The sequence below is a fragment of the Polypterus senegalus genome, unplaced genomic scaffold (genome assembly GCF_016835505.1).
Source record: "Polypterus senegalus isolate Bchr_013 unplaced genomic scaffold, ASM1683550v1 scaffold_4658, whole genome shotgun sequence".
Classification (NCBI taxonomy): Eukaryota; Metazoa; Chordata; class Cladistia; order Polypteriformes; family Polypteridae; genus Polypterus; species Polypterus senegalus.
The window spans coordinates 1-19,248 of NW_024378379.1; the positions used below are offsets into that span (position 1 = coordinate 1).

At 38.7% G+C, this 19,248-nt stretch overlaps 1 protein-coding gene across 1 annotated transcript; it reads right to left on the reverse strand.

Annotated features, from left to right (window-relative positions):
* Positions 1-1,692: 1,692 nt before the first annotated feature.
* Positions 1,693-4,766, reverse strand: LOC120519579 (myelin-oligodendrocyte glycoprotein-like; the record flags this gene model as incomplete). Its single annotated transcript, XM_039742524.1, has 3 exons — positions 4,579-4,766; positions 2,404-2,475; positions 1,693-2,025 (listed from the first exon to the last, which is right to left on the reverse strand). Coding segments are annotated over exons 2-3 (403 nt in total), but the record flags the coding sequence as incomplete, so codon positions are not given.
* Positions 4,767-19,248: the final 14,482 nt, after the last annotated feature.

Here is a 19,248-nt window from a genome sequence, read left to right on the forward strand (position 1 = left end):
CAGGTACTCCTTACAAAAGGTTACATTGACAATCGTGTTACGTTATTTTTAAAATGTTTCCTTTTCTTAGCACAAGCACAGCTGAGAAGCTTCGATGCATATGCTCCGTAACGCGTTAAAAAACCACGCATTTAATCACACTTTGGAATACAAGCAAAGGGGAACTCCTGTCAATGTATGATTTCCTGGTACACCGATTACATTGATCAGCGGTTCACGATTCATTTTACCCTCGCACCACCTTAGTTTGAGAAGAAGTATGAAAAAATATGAGCTTAACACAGAAAAACAGATCACCAATTGAAGCTTTATGAATAATCGATTCGCCATCAATAATTGTTTTGGTGAAGCCATACTCCGTGTAATCCTTCTTCCATTTTATCATTTTTGCACCACTAGCCATGATTAAATGAACGGTAAAAAAGTAAGAGTGAAGCGAGGGTGACTTATTCAGGCAGGCAGGCAACGGCTCAATAGTTCGAATTTGGATATAAGTAGGTTCTATTTAGTCGCCAGAAATATCTTTGGTAGGAATGGAAGTTGAATTTACTCTTTAAATTTCTATAGTAAAGAAAAAGTTATGCAATGATGACTAAATTTAACTATATAAAGTCAAAACTTTTATATATGAAGTCATTCCCAAATATATAAAGTCAAAACCTGAGTATATAAAGTCACTGTCAGAATAAATAAAGTCAAAACTTGAATATATAAAGTCAGCGCTGGAATATATAAAGTCAGTGCTTTATATATTCTGACGCTAACTTTATATATTCAAGTTTTCACTTTATATATTCCAGCGATGACTTTATATATTCAAGTTTTGACTGTTATATATTCTGACGCCGACTTATGTCATTATATATTCACAATATCAATGTATTTGCCTGTTTGGCACCCCATAGTATGTGTGTGTGTGTATAAATGTACACATGTATGTATATATATATATATATATATATATATATATATATATATATATATATATATATATATATATATATATATATATATATATACAGTATATGCCAACAACACTCATGACAATGACAAAACAATTACATTGACAATCATGTTACGTTATTATTAAAATGTTTCCTTTTCTTTTTAGTTCTCCGGCCAAGCTGGTATTTTGCAATATATATATATATATATATATATATATATATATATATATATATATATATAGAGAGAGAGAGAGAGATAGATATATAAAGATATATATATATATATATATATATATATAGATATGAGAACAACACTCATATCAATGACAAAACAATTACATTAACAATCATGTTACGTTATTTTTTAAAGTTTTCCTTTTCTTTTTCATAACTTCTTTAACACACTACTTCTCTGCTGTGAAGCGCAGGTATTCTGCTAGTTATTATTATTATTAATATTATTATCTTCCTTATTTCATCACGGGGTCCAGTCACTCATATTGGCCGACTTTAACATCACCAGTTACCCCAATTCATACGTCTTTCTATTTGAAAGGAAAATCATAAAACTCAGAAAAATAGTCAAACCTGATGAGGAGGTAGAAGTGCAAACTCTACACTGACAACAAGTGTTCATGGGAAGTGGACATGGACTTCATCAGGCAGTAGATCTAACCACTGAGTCATTGTGCCATCCCATAATACAATTAGAAACAAAAACTGTAAATCCCAAATGCACACTGACCTTCAACAGTGAGTGAGACCTGAGTCTCCTCTTCTGTAAGTCCCGAGATCACAAGACACTTGTAGAGATGATCATCAGAAACACGGACATTTCTGATTATTAGAGACACGTTGCCATTCTTGAGGTTGTCTATGCTCAGAGTTCTTCTTGTGTCACTCTGTCTCCTGATTTTGTAATTGGTGTATAACAGCTCTGGTGTGCTGATGTCAGTTGTAAACCAGTTCACTTGAAAGGCCTGAGCACTAAGAGCTGGTGAGAGGGAGGCTGGCAGGACCACATCTTCACCGACATAAGCGACGACGGGCTGAGAAGGACCAACAACGATGAAGCTGTCTGGAAAGGAAACCACAAGAGTGGAGTGACGACCAGGATGTGATTTGTAAATTAGAAAAAATGACAAAACTTAATGAAAACCATGTTAGCCTACTCATAAATGTTTCATTATAATTTCATCTTTCTGACTTTTTGTAAAATAAACTGTCCTTAAATTATTTTTCTAGGTTTAAACTATTACAAGCCATAAAACAAAAAACAATTAAATTCTTTCTCTTACTTTTCTTTGACAGAAAAGCTTACAAATAAATAAATATTCTTTGTAAAGCTTGCTTGCTTCTGCTGAACTTTGCTATGAAGAGAAATGTGTAAATAAAGAGTATGAAACATTTAGCACACCTAAAAATTAACAAAATATAACCAGCCATCCATCCATACCTGCCCAGGAGATATCTGTGTTGTGTAGAAACAATAAGATAAGAAGAGTCCATCGCATCTGAAGGTTCATGGCTGAAACACAAAGAAGAGCTCATTGTACCTGTGAAGTCAGCTCCTCTGACAGACTGGTGTGTAAAACAACTCACAGATAAAACTGCGTCATCTACACTTCAAATGACAGGAGCAGAGACCACCATTTATATCATTTGTGTTTACGTGTTAATAACTCCGAGGTTTTAACTGACATTCTTTACTTGATTTACTGCCTGCACACTTTGGTGGACATGAAGCTTTTCGACTCGACTCTCAGCTCTTTTATTTTATTATTTCTATTTATCACCTCATTGATCTTTACTCTCTCATCCCAGTGAACTCACAGTTCTTCACTTATCTAGTTTGGTTTTAATCATTTCTACCACAATGGCACAGGAATGACACTCTGTCATCAAACTGGCAGACATCAGTGGTACAGCTGTGGTCTGTCACATCCACCTTTGCCTTATTGTAGACCCCCAAAGCACATTGGCATCAGACGGGCCCACCCAGTGGTCACCAACTGGAATTTGTTCTCCTCTTCTTTTGTTATTATTATGGACTGGTGAGTCCTAGAAAGTATGAGATTCACTTTAGAGAGATGACCAGGAGATGAAAGAGGAAAGCAAAGCAGTTATGAATGTAGGAGGACATTTCCTAAATAAAGAACTGAGGCCAGAAGAACAAAAAAAGGGGAAAGACAAAATGTGAGGTGAAATGGAAGAAAGTTCATTAGCCTAAAAAACAAATGGTGGCTATACGGTATAAAAAGGTATTTGTGAAAGGTATTCCTTTCCTCTATATAAGTATAATTTACAAGCTGGACACCATTATTTTATACCAGAAGAATTGTCACCAGTAGTCATAGAGTGACAATAAAAATCTGCTGTCAACACAACATGGTGGTAATCAGGCCACAAAATGATACAAAATCTCTAAATAAAAATGAAAACATTGAGATAAACAGTATGGACAATAACTAAACCTTTGAAAATGTAATATTGCTGGCCTAAATTCAGGTAACAGTTTATTAACTATAAAGGTCTACGTTGGGTTGGTTGCCATTTTACTCATGAAAGTCACAGACATTGCAGTTTGCCCAGAAGTGACAATCCTGATCTTTTAAACGCCTCTTTGAACTCAGACAGGCCTTCAACACTCGACATCTCCAGCGTCAGATCACACAGCCTCATTGGACTGGCACAACTGGTTCTCATTCTTAGTGATTTCTCTTTCTTATTTAACATTCATTTTTCAGCCCATTCAGTGGAGTCTTTTACAGATCACAGACATGAGACCCCCAGTAAACGTGCTCATATCTTTGCTGATTGAATGTAATATTGTTGTTCATTTCACACTGGCTGCTATGCTGTATATGATGTTCATGTTTATTATGTTAGAAATGCCACTTGATACTAAACTTAGGTACAGGACTTCATTAACCAATTCATTCATTTCTCTCTTTCTCTCATGTGTACTCCTGATGTGTCTTCACCGCCCACCATTTCATGAAACACAAGACTCCCAGTTGTGCCAGTAGATCCAGTAATCAAACCAACAAGGAGAGCCTGACAGCCCAGTTGTTCTCTGCTTATTTCTACTTTCATCCTAACACACCCTGATGACACCGTAAACTGTCTGCACTCCTGTTTCCCCGTTCATGATTATCAGCACACAGCACAGTCAGATCTCATAATAAGTTTGAATCATCACACCTACATTTCTAGGAGTGACAATATGCTGGAGACAATCAGTTCATTTGATTTTGAATTGAAGGAGCTGAAGGAGCCTGTGGTGGAGCTGAGGCTAACCTACATCTGTAAAATCCTGATCAATGTTCATAATGTTCATTAATGTTTGTTGTGGTGGTCTTGACTTGAGTTACTTTTACTGGTGAAAACTGAGGGTGGACAAGCTAATTCATGACAGCACCCTGATCTCCTATGAAGACCTTCTGCTCTGCTCATGGCTCCTTCACTAAACACACACTTCATCTGCACGACCTCAATGTAAACTTGTGTAGCATAAGCCAGTTACACGTTACTGAGTGAGTGAGCCTCCAAATTACAATTCTTATCACTCACAACCTAAGGATTCATTTACAACAGCAATGCAATAAACGTCCATAATGTCTCCACTTACTGCTTTCACTTTGTTTTTTCTCCACTCTCCACGTTTAGAGCTCACACATCACGAGGATTTGTCCTTCATCAGCGGTCTGTGAACTTCATGCACAATATGTCAGCCTTTCATGTTCTTAATGTCTTATAAGGCTGTAGAAGGAGAAGATGGCGTGGAATAACATAAAAGGAATTGTATTAAGTGTTCCTACTCGGATAACCTTCTCTTTCGTTTTTAAACAGCAGCCTGCCAACACTGACATGCCTGAGACTTAAAGTGACAGAACCACATTAAAATAAAATGGCCTGTGATCTGACAATAAGACCCTCAGCTTTTATCAGATCTCATGAGAATTCTGTGCTTTTATGATCTTTTTTAGATTGTTTAACAAAGCAGGGCACACACTTATCACCCTTTGTTCAGATTAGAAGCAGACTTGTGGTGTGAGGATCACGTCAGCCCAAGGAAGGAGAGGAGACCAGCAGAAGAAATCAAAATGGAGTCAGGGCATGCACTTGATTTATTAGAGAATAAAATACATTGCTGACCTCCTCAAATGGTGCAAAACAGAAACACCGGGAATAAGGAAAAAGATGAGGAAGTTACAGTCTGTGATAATCTGATTAAATCCAAAGCCAACAGGATATCTTCAGTGGGCTTCTTCTCAAAAGTGGAAGAACAAAATGTATTCATGAAATGCAACAAACAAACAAATAAAGTTGTAGAAAAGAGAATCTCACCTCCTGCTGGTGAACAACATCTAAATAAGCGTTGGGTTTGATTTGACGGGACTCACGTCTATGCTGTGAACTCAGAAGAAGTGAAATCAAACTTAACACTTCTAGAAAATCAGAATCCACAGAATGAAACTCTTATGACATCTAAAGACGGCAGGAGTTTGTTAGCAGGTACAGGTTAGGGTTGTGAGGTGGACTGTCACTAAAACTGGAGAACTTCACTGGTAACACTGAGGATGTGTGAGAACATGTAAGCAGTCGTCATCTTTTACACTCGTTCAGTTTCAGTGCTGATATTATTTTAGATTTGTTATTAAATCTGAGGCTTCAGTTAAAGCTCAGTGTGTCCTGTGGTCACATTCTGACTCGCTGGTGTCCTCCATTGTCTTACAGCAATTCACATGCAGCCTTTATTAGGCAAAATAATAATAATAATAATAATAATAATAATACATTTTATCTATATAATGCCTTTTCCATGTTCAAGGAGTTCACTTTAAGAAGTTGCTCTGTAGTTTTGTCTGAAGGTTGACCGTTCTGAAATATGCCTCAGTTTCTATTGTCAGACATTTCAGACGTCACTTGCATGAGTGCCTTTCCACTTCAGCACACGTTCTCATCCTTGATATGAAGACCTTGTTGGAAGTTGTTGGAGTTCACTAATAAATATTTTAGAAGCATCTTTAATATTCACCAGGAGATGGAGGACACCAAATGGGGCAGAAGAAGAACCTGCAGAAAATACAAGGAAATGTTCTCAGCTAGAAATGAAAACCAAACTGAGTAACTAAACACGAGAACACACCAAGATATAAAGTCAAAAACAAATGAGGTAGAAAGCACAAAACCCCAAACTGTCGAGTGTCTTCCCTGAATCAACACTAACAGCTTTGATCCAACACTGGGATACAGAGATGTGAGCTCTGACATCTTTAATTAGAAAGCAAGAAGACGATGACCAGTGTTGTGCAGAATCCTCTAAAAGAGTATTTAGATAGTGAATATACAGTATTCAATTACTTCAGATTTGTATTCTTATTGAATACTTAAAATGTGTGATTTATTGTGAATACTTCATGAATACTTTTTGAATTCTGTCAGGAATTGATAACTAGCCTCGCTCATAAAAATGATCTAACAAGTCAAACATATTTACATTAAATTGTGACCTGAAAATGCACTTCAGTCATTGCCAGTCGAAGCCCATTTGGAGCCCTAGCTGGAGTGGACAGACATGGCCTCTCGTTGTCCATAGCGGGTACTTGATATTATTAGACTCCGAAGACTTGTGGGGGGAGTTCCCTTGGCATGCACCCCTTCAGTAGCACAAACGGTGCCCCCTTCTGTACATATCGTGGACTTTAAGGAGCACATACCCCTTGTTGTGCACACCTTTACATTCATGAATGGCGCCCAGCAGGTCACAGCGCTCACTCAGTGCCATCTGAATTCAAGGAGCAGCTTCCTGTTATTATCAGGAGCACACGCTCTTACACTTTATAGATGGCACCCTTCAGATGGCTGCCTGTGTTGTCTACTGGACTGACCTGCTCTGACGTCAGTCGCACATTAAACACGAGCTCTATTCTTACTGTTTATCAAAAACAATGGAAAACAACAGGCAATAAAAGATGAATAGTTGAATAAAAGCATTGCTTCCTTTCTAAGGTCCATCCTTATAATAAGAACACCTCTGAGTCTGTCAGACTGGGGAGTCGTATCATTGATAAAGTTTTATTTAATTAACTTTCAGAAATGCTTAACCATTCACTGGTGTTTTATCTTGTGGATTTTAGTTTCTTTTTTTCTTCGCATTATTCTTCACAAGATTGTCAGAGCTCTCGGCCATGGCTGGGCTATTATATGATCAATGGTTTCAGCAGCGCCTTGGTGCTCCACGCCTTCTGACTGGTCAGGTTTCTTGACTCCATTGGTGAATCTGGGGGTCAGTTCAGTTACCACAAGTTAAATATGGATGCTCCCTGAAATCCAGTATCCCTCGGTGGATAATTTCAAGTAAAAGATTATCTTTGATTGAGTAACAGTCTGTAGTACTAGGGTGTTATACCATGTTAGCCATTATGGATGTGGTGAGAAGTTAAGCAAAATGACACCTTCTATTGGCTAACTAGAAAGATTACAATATGCAGGCTTTTGAGGTAACTCAGGTCTCTTCTTCAGGAGAGTTGTAATCAAAGTGTGTGTAATCAATGACATCTCGTCTGAGTTACCTCGAAAGCCTGCATATTGTAATCTTTGTAGTTAATAGATAAAAGGCGTCATTTTGCTTAACTTCCCACCATATTGTATAATAGTTCGAGGTACAAATCAGTCCAAACTCAGGCCGTTACGTGTTTGATTTTAGTTCCATTGATTTCTGTTTTGTGTTCTCATGTTAACGTCTCCCAGTTTAGGTGCTCACAATAATCCATGGGACCTCGTTCTTCTCAGTTGATTGTATTTCAGCCAGTACTTCTCTGGCTGGGTTTGAATTCTTCTTTTAAGTCTTTGTTGTTCATTTTTGAGTCTTTAATTTATGTTAATGTTACCTTTCTTTATAATTTGCTGTATTCCCTATGTCTGTGTTATGTTCCCTGTGTTTTGTGAGTGTTTTCTCCACAGGCCCATCACAACAAGAGACTGTGCTCAGCCCTAGAAAAGCAGGGACAACCCACAATCCCTTGCTGTTCATTTGAATACGCTTAGCAGTGGTAAGTTTCTTGGTTTTCTGATTTCTTGTTCCTATTCTGAATTTTCTGGATTTTTGACCTCTGTGCTTTGCACTTTCAGTTATTTGAATTTGTGATTTGGACTTCAGTCAATTCTTCTTTGTCTTTTGTGTTCCGCTGAGTTTGCTATTTGTTCAGAGAATTTTTATGATTAATAAATCTTTTTAATTATAAAGATTCTGTGTTTGCTGTTTTCTCTTGTCACTCGCTGAGTTTGATGGTTTCCCTGTCTAGTGGGCAATGTTAGGATTTTTCAGGACTTAACATACTCTGTAACTCTTGAGATTAATTACATTTAAAGCACCCTTTGAGTTTTTAAAGAAAGGGACGGCCAAACACATCTTCCTGGTGTTTGTCTCCTCCTAGGTGTTCCACAGCCAACCTCCACTTCAGCGTTAAAACAAGACCACCAAGATGCTTCAGTGGTTTATGACGCCACTCTCTACTTAGGCTCTTCAGTTCTTTTTGTTACGCGTGGTTTTCTTCTGAGATACCTTTATTGACTGACTATCCTGTTTCTTATAATGAATCAAATCATTTTTCATGCCCACCTATTTTTTACCGATAGCCCATAGCTACATCACACTAAAAGGGTGTTAAGATGAAGATATTGTTGATTTCCACTTCAGGACATCATGAATACTTAGTAATACCGAGTGCTTCAGCCAATACCCCTGACATTTCTTAATCTGATGTACATTTTGGCCTTGTTTTTAGTGATGGGACACTCATATTCTCTCGTGATTGTGAGACACACATAACTCATAAACATCTTAATATATTTAAGAAGAAACACAATGTTTGCAAAGTTATGTGTGAGAAATGTGTGTTACAACAATCGGCTGTTTTATTTTTGGCATATCAGACTACTCATCACAGACTGAGCATGACTGTTACCAAAGTTCAAGTCTTTATTAATTGGCCAATATCGAATTTAGTAGGTCAGCCACCCTTCTTTATGGACTTTATGGTAATTTATAATAAATACTTCATTAAATAGTTTTAAGTCCATTGCTTCCCCTATCTCCAAAAACACAATGAAAAACTTTAAGTGGACACTGGCAGTTCTAGAAGCTGTTCATGATCTGAAAGTACCGACTGAATTAGACGTCGACGTGTCCTGAGTAGAGGTGCTCCAAATTCTGTTAAAGTGTTGTCCTGACACGGCTAAATGACCCCGGTGCCTTTAACTCTCAAAATGTATAAACTGCTGAACAAAACTATGAGGTAGGGAATCAGAAACATGATGTGCTTCTGCTGTTTTTAGACTCGTGGAAACACTGCTGGAATGTACAGTGATGACATTTTACATTTCTATTGTTCATGAAATCTTAACTTACTAAAAGTGACAAAACGTTTGAATGCCAGGCAGGCACATTTCACCCTGTTGTTTAGATGGTTCAACTTTCTGTTTCCATACAAACCTGGTAATTAAACCAACAAGGCTGGCACCTTATCCTATTTATATTAGAAAATTAGCCATGACCCATAATGCACCTGAAAATATTTTAGCTGTTACTGAACTGAATTCTACTAATATCAAAAAGTTATTGTTATGATCAGGGAGAACAAGATTTCCACCTGAAGGGGTCCTTTGTTTCTGTGATGATTAGGGATGAGTTTTAGGGTCTAATTTCTTTTTCTGTATTAGACGCCATTTTATGTAAGCGCCATTAGTGTCACATTCTGTGTTTCAAAGGACTTGGTCTTCGGGGTCGTGAGCTTCAGTTCATCAGCACAATAGGACAGATGGTCAGACATTACACCAAGTTTGATCTCATCTGTGGATAAATCCTTTAAACACAAACAAATGCTCTCTTTGCTGTTAATCTTCGTGTCTTGCCTGATTTCAACCTTCAGGTTTTGGTTGCTTTCTTTCTATTTTATTTGATTTGTTTTGCCTTTTTTGCATCTCCCGGTTCATCTGAATGAATTAGCCAAGCCAGGACAGTTATATGTTTCTTGGTCAGTTCATCCACAAGTTAGTATTATTTTCTTACAATCAACAATATTTCCATTCATTCCCCACTTCTACCACTTTGAAGCATTATAAATAGTTAGGACTGCAGTACAGATTTTCAAATATCCCCCTCTTCTTCCAGTCATCTCTCCACAACATCGCCATAATGTTTTTGGCGTCAAACTGGCAGACTGAAGACCAGCAAAGTAAACTAAGCAAGAAGTTGTAAACCAAAAGGGTTTGTAACCTGAAAGACAGCCCACCTTGTGACAAAAGTCAACTCAAAAGACAAAGTTCAATTAATAAATCGATTAAACTTAAAATTAAGTGAGGAAATTTAAAATGAACGCTGAGACAGAAGTTCAGTATGAAGCCATAAGGATACGTTCCTCTTTTCTGGACTGTACAGTACTTTTGAACTAAGATATTTTAACATCACAATACTTTCCTTTGACATAATTCACATACAGTATATATTGTAAATACAAACAAGAGACCAAAAGAAGATTTGAGTTTACAGGCTGGTGATCCCCATTGAATGAGACTCTTCACAAAGTAAAGAAACACAAATAGCAACAGAAAGTTCAGAGCTTCATCAACACGGCGTTTTAGTGCCCTCTAGTGGGCTAAAAGAATCGCTGGCTCATAGGCTCAACTCGGCTCTGCTAGACAAATAAATGACAACTCCAGCTGACTTGGTGCCAGTTTTATGCTGTTTGGGCAGAAGAGGCGGGGCTTGAGGAGGAAGACACATTTTTCCTTCATTTACTCTTCTGCTCCACAGTTTAAACTCACAAATCAAACAATTCAGATGTGATTAAAGTGCACATTGAAGACTTCTCATGTTTGGCACATTTAGTGTCACAGGTGTTTGTGATTCCTCAGGTGTGTTTTATGGCTTCATAAGATACCTCAGCTTACTGCTGCCCTCTGGAGTCTGTAGCTGCCATTGTTCAACATGAGGACAAGAGCTGTGCCAGTGAAAGTCAAAGAAGTCAATAGAAGGCTGAAAAACAAGAACAAAACCATTCAAGACAATCGTAAAACCTTAGGATGACCGAATCAACTGTCTGGAACACCATGAAGAAGAAAGAACACACTGGTGAGCTCAGTAATTACAAAGGGACTGGTAGGCCAAGGAGGACCTCCACTGGTGATGACAGAAGAATCCTCACTGTGGTCAACAAAAAGCCCCAAACGCCTGTCTGACAGATCAGAAACAGTCTTCAGGGGGCAAATGTGGATGTGACAGAGATGACTACCTGCAGAAGACTTCATGAACAGAAATACAGAGACGACACTGTAAGATCAAGCCATTAGTGAGCCACAAAAACAGGAAGGTCAGATTATAGTTTTTGAAAAAGGACTTCAGAGAGCCTGCAAAAGTTTGGAATAAGGTCTTGTGGACAGATGAGACAATGATGAATCAGCATCAGAGTGATGGCAAAGCAAAGTTTAGAGATGAAAATGCCCTGGTCAAGATCCAAAGCTGACCACCTCATCTGTTAAACATGGTGCTGGTGGTGTTATGGTTTGGGCATGTGTGGCTGCCACAGGTCCTGGTACACTTCTCTTCATTGGTGATGGACCTGCTGACGACCGTGGCACAATGAATTCTGAGGTGTACAGAGACATCTGATCTGCTCAGGCTCCAGTAAATGCCCCCCAAACTCATTGGATGGTGCTTCATCCTACAAGAAGATAATGATATAAACAGACTGCTGAGGGAAGACAGGAGCTTTTCAAGGCTACAAAATGGTAAATTCTTGAATGGCCAAGCCAGTCACCCGATTTAAATCCAACTGAGCAGGCCTACCATATGCTGAAGAGGAAACCTAAGGGGACAAGCCCCCCAAACAAGCAGGAGCTGAAGATGTCAGCATTAAGGCCTGGCAGAGCAACACCAGAGAAGATCCTCAGCACCTGCTGATGTCTATGAATCACAGACTTCAAGCAGTCATTACATGCAGGAGATATGTGACAAAGTCCTAAATGTGACATCAGCTTTAATAGACCTACCATTGCTGTGTCCAAACATTATGGTGTCCTGAAAGGGGGGACCATGTAGACAAAGTGCTGTCTTTTATACAAGGCGTGACCAAAATGTCTGTAAATCCCCTTAAATGAAAATCTGCAATGCGCACCTCAATCACATCTGAATTGATTTATATTTTAAACTGTGAAGCAGAGGAGCAAATCAAGGACAAACGTGTCTTTGTGTCAGACATTATGGAGGGCACTGTAAGATAGACTGACCGATTGTTTACCCCGTGCCGATGACGTTGTTCTGATTGTTAGAAACTAAAGCAGTCTGATTGGGAAATCTAAGGTACTTGAAAATGAATCTAAGAGGACAGGTCTACAAATCTACGAGGACAAGACAACATACACGATACATAAGTACAGAGAGTGCGGTAAGATTTAGAAATGTAGACACGCTGACCTACGACAATAAAAATTACTGAGGGCGAGTGACTTCAAATACTTAGGAGTCATTTCTAATGAACACTACGTGGTACGTTCTACAATTAGAGCAAGGCTAGCTGCGATAAACGACAAGCTTTATTATGATTTACAAGGATTAATGACATCCAGTCTGTTGACCTGAAAATTAAAGGAGCAGATTTATCAAGTCATAATGAAACTAGCATTTCTGTATGAGGCTGAATGTTGGATATTAATAAAAAGTGAAGAAACCTGGGAAAGAAAGGTGTTGGGGAAGATATGTGGGCCTGCAAATGAAGATGGCACATGGAGAATAAGGACTAATGCTGAAGTCATGGATGGAGTGACAGTATGTGAGAACATTGACCTGGTGACAGACGTGAAAATCAAAAGACTCTTGTGGCTGTACCTCTGTGAAATATCACAATAAATACATAATAAGATTAAATATGGGAGTTTACAACGTCTCCCCGTTTCCTCTCACAGTCCAAAGACATGCAGGTTAGGTGCTTTGGTGTACTAAATGTGTGTGTGTGTGTGTGTGTGTGTGTTCACCCTGCGATGGACTGGCACCCTGTGCTGACTGGGATAGACTCCAGCAGACCACCAGGACCCTTTACAGGACTAAGAGGGTTTGAAAATGACTGACTGACATAAAGGAATAAGGAACAAAAGGCATATTTCATGACCCATTTCATTATTTAGACTTGCATTTCATGTTGTTATTATTTATTTGTGTCACATTTCACAATACTTTTTTTTAATTATTTATTTATTTATTTATTTATTTATTTATTTATTTATTTGCGTATTTATCTATCCATCCATACAATTTCTAAACCCACTTTATCCTGTGCAGAGGTAGAGTCACACAGAAGATGTTGCCTATCCCAGGAAGCTTAAAGCTCTTTTCTTTTCTTTTGTCTGTGCCAATTAAATATCACATAAATCTCATTCATCAGATTATAGTGTGCCAACTCTGCCAGTTAGTATGACCCATGTAACCATGTTGGGGTAAGAAAAACTCAAGTGAAATTTTAAAATGGCATCCATCTGGTCATAAAGTTATTAAAATTAGGGTGGCCCAGTGCCATTTAAACATCACAGTGAAACCAATTCATGGATATGGCAAGTTTGCCAGACAATTTGACCCATGAACTAACTTTGGACCAGGCAAATCTCAAATGCAACATAAAAATTGTAATCTTGTCACAAAGCTATGAAAAGAAGGGTGGCAAAATGCTGCCTAACCCTCTACAGCGCCAGTCAAACATCAAAGTTAATCCAAGTCATTGAAAATTGGACTGTGACAAATGTGCCAGTCAGTGTGAGACACGTAGTCAGATTGGGCTGTGAAGTGAAACTTAACAAAGGCATCGGCATTTTCTCCAAACTAGTGTAGTCTAATGCCATCTAACCCTCTGCAGTGCCCACTAAACATCTAATTCCATTCACTAGATATGGGAATGTGCCAAATTTGATCTAATTTAAATTTAAATTTGACCTACTCAGATATAGCAAAAGCATCTGTCTTGTCATAAAGCCATGACAATGAGGGCTGCACAATATCACCAAGTAAGCTTCACCTCCGCACCTCGTAGGAACAACGACAACGCTGATGAAGACCTCGGCGTGATTCAGCTATGCAGGTGGGCGTTCAAGGCTAGAACACCTCCATCGGCACAGGCGAGCATTCAAATCCAGAACCGATTTGACCCTCTCTGTGTCCCCAGTTTGCCTTCAACACCGGATGATGTAATCGTGGTAGGTGATTCGATTGTACGAAACCTCAATATCACATGCCCTAATCGAAAATCTTTTGTTTCTTGTTTTCCCGGTGCTCTAGTCCGAGATGTAATGAGACGTGCACCGACCATCTACGAGAAGCACAAGAAGAGGGCAGTTGGATCCATTGTATTACATGCCGGCGTAAACGATAAAAGGCACCGACAGTTGGAGATTCTCAAGGCTGACTTCACAGCACTAATTAAAGACACGAAGGAGAGGACCCCATCGGCAAAAATCTTCATCTCAGGTCCACTACCTCTTGTCAGACAATCAAATGAATACTACAGTCGTCTGCTGGGATTAAACAACTGGGTGAGAGGCTTCTGTGAGACTCAAGACATCGGGTTCATCGACAACTGGGACCTCTTCTGGGAAAGGCCACGTTTCTTCAAGCGGGATGGCTTGCATCCGAATAGATTTGGCGCCCGAGTCCTCTCTGAAAACATCGCTAAGGTAATTCGTCTATCTTGACTGTCTGTTTCCACTATAAACCCCTTACGTAATGCTACTGCTTTGATAGGACATAATGGCTTAACAAAGTCTTCCGTTAAAGTGCACAACATTAATAATCTAATAACAAATCTTAATGCATGTAAAAAATCTAGGCAGTGCGGCATAAACACCAATAATTTAATTGCAATTACTACCTTAGATGAACAATGTATTAAAACTATAAAAACAGATTATAGATTACATAAAAAATACACACAGAGCGGCGCTAACAAAAATAACTTAGTTTCTGTTCCAAATACCAATGACTTGCATAGAATTCAGCTCTGCCCCTCTGAAACATTAAATATGGCTCTATTAAATGTTAGAGCTTTAACTAACAAGACGTTTTTTATCAACGATCTTAATAGTGAGAGAAAAATTGATTTTATTGCACTAAGTGAAACGTGGCTTAGTTCAGATGGCGCGGCTGTTTTAATTGAATCTGCGCCTCCGGATTACAGTTTTACTTGTGCAGACCGCCAGGGAAAAAAGGGGGGCGGCTTGGCTAACATTTACTCGAGCCGATTAAAATGTAAAGATGTTAGTTTTGGTAAATTTAAGTCCTTTGAGTATCTCGCCGTTGTTATTCATGGAGATTCTCACATTCTACTTTTATCCGTGTATAGATTTGTATAAATTTATCGCGTCTTTCTTTGAGGAATTCTCAGACTTAATGTCAATTTTAATTACAAACTATGGCACACTCTTAATAGTTGGTGACTTTAACTTTCATATCGATAATCAGTGTGACCTAAAAGTAAAAGAATTCATGAACCTTCTGGACTCTTTTGATTTGAGACACTCGTTAATCAGCCTACACATAAAGCAGGTCATACGTTAGACTTCGTGATTACTAAAGGACTGAAAGTTGATATAAAGCAGATCATTGATATTCGTCTATCAGACCACTTTCTTCTACTATTTAATATAGAAATAATAGAAAACACTCATGAGAAGCATTTTGTTAAAAAACGCTTCTTTGACTCAGCAGCAGCTTTAAAACTTACAAACATTCTAAGCAATCAGTCCGTTTATAGTGCCAACTATAACAGCGAGGATAATGTAAATAGTAAGGTGGAAAGATTTAATACTAAAGTGAGAGCTGCTGTTGAACATGTCGTAGAGCTGAGCGTCAATGGAGGAAGACTAAACTAACTGTCCACTATGAAATATTAAAAGTCAAAATAACAGAATACAATCACACTGTCCGTCTTGAGAGACGCTGCTATTTCTCTAAGATTATAAATAACAATGCTAGTAATCCCAGAGTCTTATTTTCTACAATTGATCGTCTGCTAAACCAGGTAACTCAAAGGAATGCCTCCTAAGTACTTCCAGTAAAACCTGTGAGGCAATCGCTGTATTTTTCAATCAAAAAATTAATGATATTAGAAATAACATAGTATATCTCCCCAACACTGCGGAACCTCCTACAACAACAACAACATTTATTTATATAGCACATTTTCATACACAAAGTAGCTCAAAGTGCTTAACATAATGAAGAAAAGAAAAATAAAAGACAAAATGAGAACTTAAAATAAGACAACATTAGTTAGCATAGAAAAGGATTAAGGTCCGATGGCCAGGGTGGACAGAAAAAACAGAAAAAAAAAAACTCCAGACGGCTGGATAAAAAAAAAATCTGCAGGGGTTCCAGGCCACGAGACCACCCAGTCCCCTCTGGGCATTCCACCTAACATAAATGAAATAGTCCTCTTTGTAGTTAGGGTTCTCACAGAGTCACTTGATGTTGATGGTCATACAGACTTCTAGCTTTTAATCCATCCATCATTGTTGGAACATCACGGTGCTTTGAGTAGATGGTGGTGGCGCCACCACCAAAAGGATACCGGAAAAGGAAACAGAAGAGAGAGTAGGGGTCAGTACAGATTTTAGAGCCACCATGAATAGTTATTATGATGAATTGAGCATACAGAGTATCAGGATTTTAATTAGAGTGAAGTTATGAGAAGGCCATGTTAAAGTAATGTGTTTTCAGCAGTGTTTTAAACTGCTCTACTGTATCAGCCTGGTGAATTCCTATTGGCAGGCTATTCCAGATTTTAGGTGCATAACAGCAGAAGGTCGCCTGCCCACCTCACCACTTCTTTTAAGTTTAGCTCTTGTAATTCTAAGGAGACACTCATTTGAGGATCTGAGGTTACGATTTGGAATATAAGGTGTCAGACATTCCGATATATAAGATGGGGCGAGATTATTTAAGGCTTTATAAACCATAAGCAGAATTTTAAAGTCAATTCTGAAAGACACAGGTAACCAGTGTAGTGACATCAAAACTGGAGAAATGTGCTCAGATTTTCTTTTCCTAGTTAGGATTCTAGCAGCTGCATTCTGCACTCGTTGCAAGTGATTTATGTCTTTTTTGGGTAGTCCTGAGAGGAGTGCATTACAGTAATCTAGTCAACTGAAAACAAACGCGTGAACTAATTTCTCAGCATCTTTCAGTGATATAAGAGGTCTAACTTTACTTATGTTTCTTAAGTGAAAAAATGCTGTCCTAGTGATCTGATGAATATGTGATTTAAAATTCAAGGTTACAGTCAACAGTTACCCCTAATCTTTTTACCTTCGTCTTGACTTTTAATCCTAATGCATCAAGTTTATTTCTAATAGCCTCATTGTATCCATTATTGCCAATCACTAAGATTTCAGTTTTCTCTTTATTTAACTTGAGAAGTTACTATTCATCCATTCTGAGATACAAGTCAGACATTGTGTTAGTGAATCAAGAGAGTCGGGGTCATCAGGTGCTATTGATAAGTACAGCTGTGTGTCATCAGCATAGCTGTGGTAGCTCACGTTGTGCCCTGAGATAATCTGACCTAACGGAAGCATGTAGATTGAGAAGAGCAGCGGACCAGGATAGAGCCTTGTGGACCACCATATTGGATATCATGTGTCTTTGAGATTTGATTACCACAACTAACAAAGAATTTTCTCCCTGTCAGGTAGGATTCAAACCAATTTAAGACCGTGCCAGAGAGGCCCACCCATTGACTAAGGCGATTTCTAAGAATGTTGTGATCAATGGTGTCAAATGCGGCACTCAGATCTAAGAGGATGAGAACAGATAAATGGCCTCTGTCTGCATTTACCCGCAAGTCATTTACTACTTTAACGAGTGCAGTTTCTGTGCTGTGATTTGTTCTAAAACCCGACTGAAATTTATGAAGAATAGCAGGTTTATTGAGGTGGTCATTTAACTGCATAATGACGGCCTTCTCTAGAACTTTACTTAAGAAAGGCAGGTTAGAGATGGGCCGAGGAGTCAAGATTATGTTTCTTAAGTAGGGGTTTAACTACAGCAGTCTTAAGACAGTCTGGGAAGACCCCCATATCTAATGACGAATTTACTAAGTCAAGAACATTATCAATTAGCACGCCTGATACTTCTTTGAAATAATTTGTTGGTATTGGGTCAAGGACGCAGGTGGAGGGTTTAAATTGAGATATTATTTTTGTAAATCAGATAAATCTATCCTAGTGAAAGAGTTTTAATTTGTTTATAACGGAATGCTGGGGTTTAGGAGGATCCTTAGTGTCCTAAGCCCCAGTATTCCATTATAAACAAATACACTTTTTGTAACCAAAATCATCCCAAGGCACACCACTGTACTAACCACAAACACATATACAGAATACCTCATACACCTGCTCAACATCATGAGAGGTGAAACGACCGACGAAGCCTGTAAGAAAAGGAGCTCTGAGATCAGCGTTTGCAGACACAGCATTTAGGGAGCTCTTTGGTGGCATCTCCAAGCTACTTCATCACTTTTCCCAGCCCTCTCTGCCTCAGAGGCAGCTCATATGTCCACCATCGACCAGGCTTGCTGGCAACCACACACCCAGAACAGATGAACTCTAGCAGCCAGGAGACATATCCAGAGTGCTCTAACATGGTGATCGTGGAGCTGCTTTTATGCCAACTCCTCTAGGTAGTCCTATCCTATTCAGACGTCTCGACCACCTATGGATTTTGTCCCTCTCAGGTGAGCTACACTATTATTTCCACGACATGACACACCTGGGTATCTGTCATGGCACACCGTGATGTAGATGACTGTGGCTACTTTCATGCCACTTCAATTTTTTAGAAAGCTGTTTTAGCTCTCGTACCCCTGTCATTGCCCGCAGCACTTCATTACCAACATTTTGAAACAGCAAATAGGGAAAGCAATAAAAAGGCATTACTTACACCACACTCAGTTAGCCAACTCCGTACGTCTTAACAAGAGCGAGATAAAGTCCACCTGTAAGCTCGTCTTCTCTTTTTCTTCACATGAACAATTTTAGAAGGGGTGTTTCATTAAAGAAATAACCAATTTTTTTATGATTTCTGAAGTTCCACTCAAAGTTGCCATCTTCCTAAACTCGTGCTTGCTCATCTATAGTTACATGTACATGTACATGAAGTAGTGTGTCGACGATTATCCAATCACATTAGATGAGAAGACCTCAAACAATCCTAATTCACTAGAAATAAATGTGCGAGTTCTCGATGCACACAGAGCTG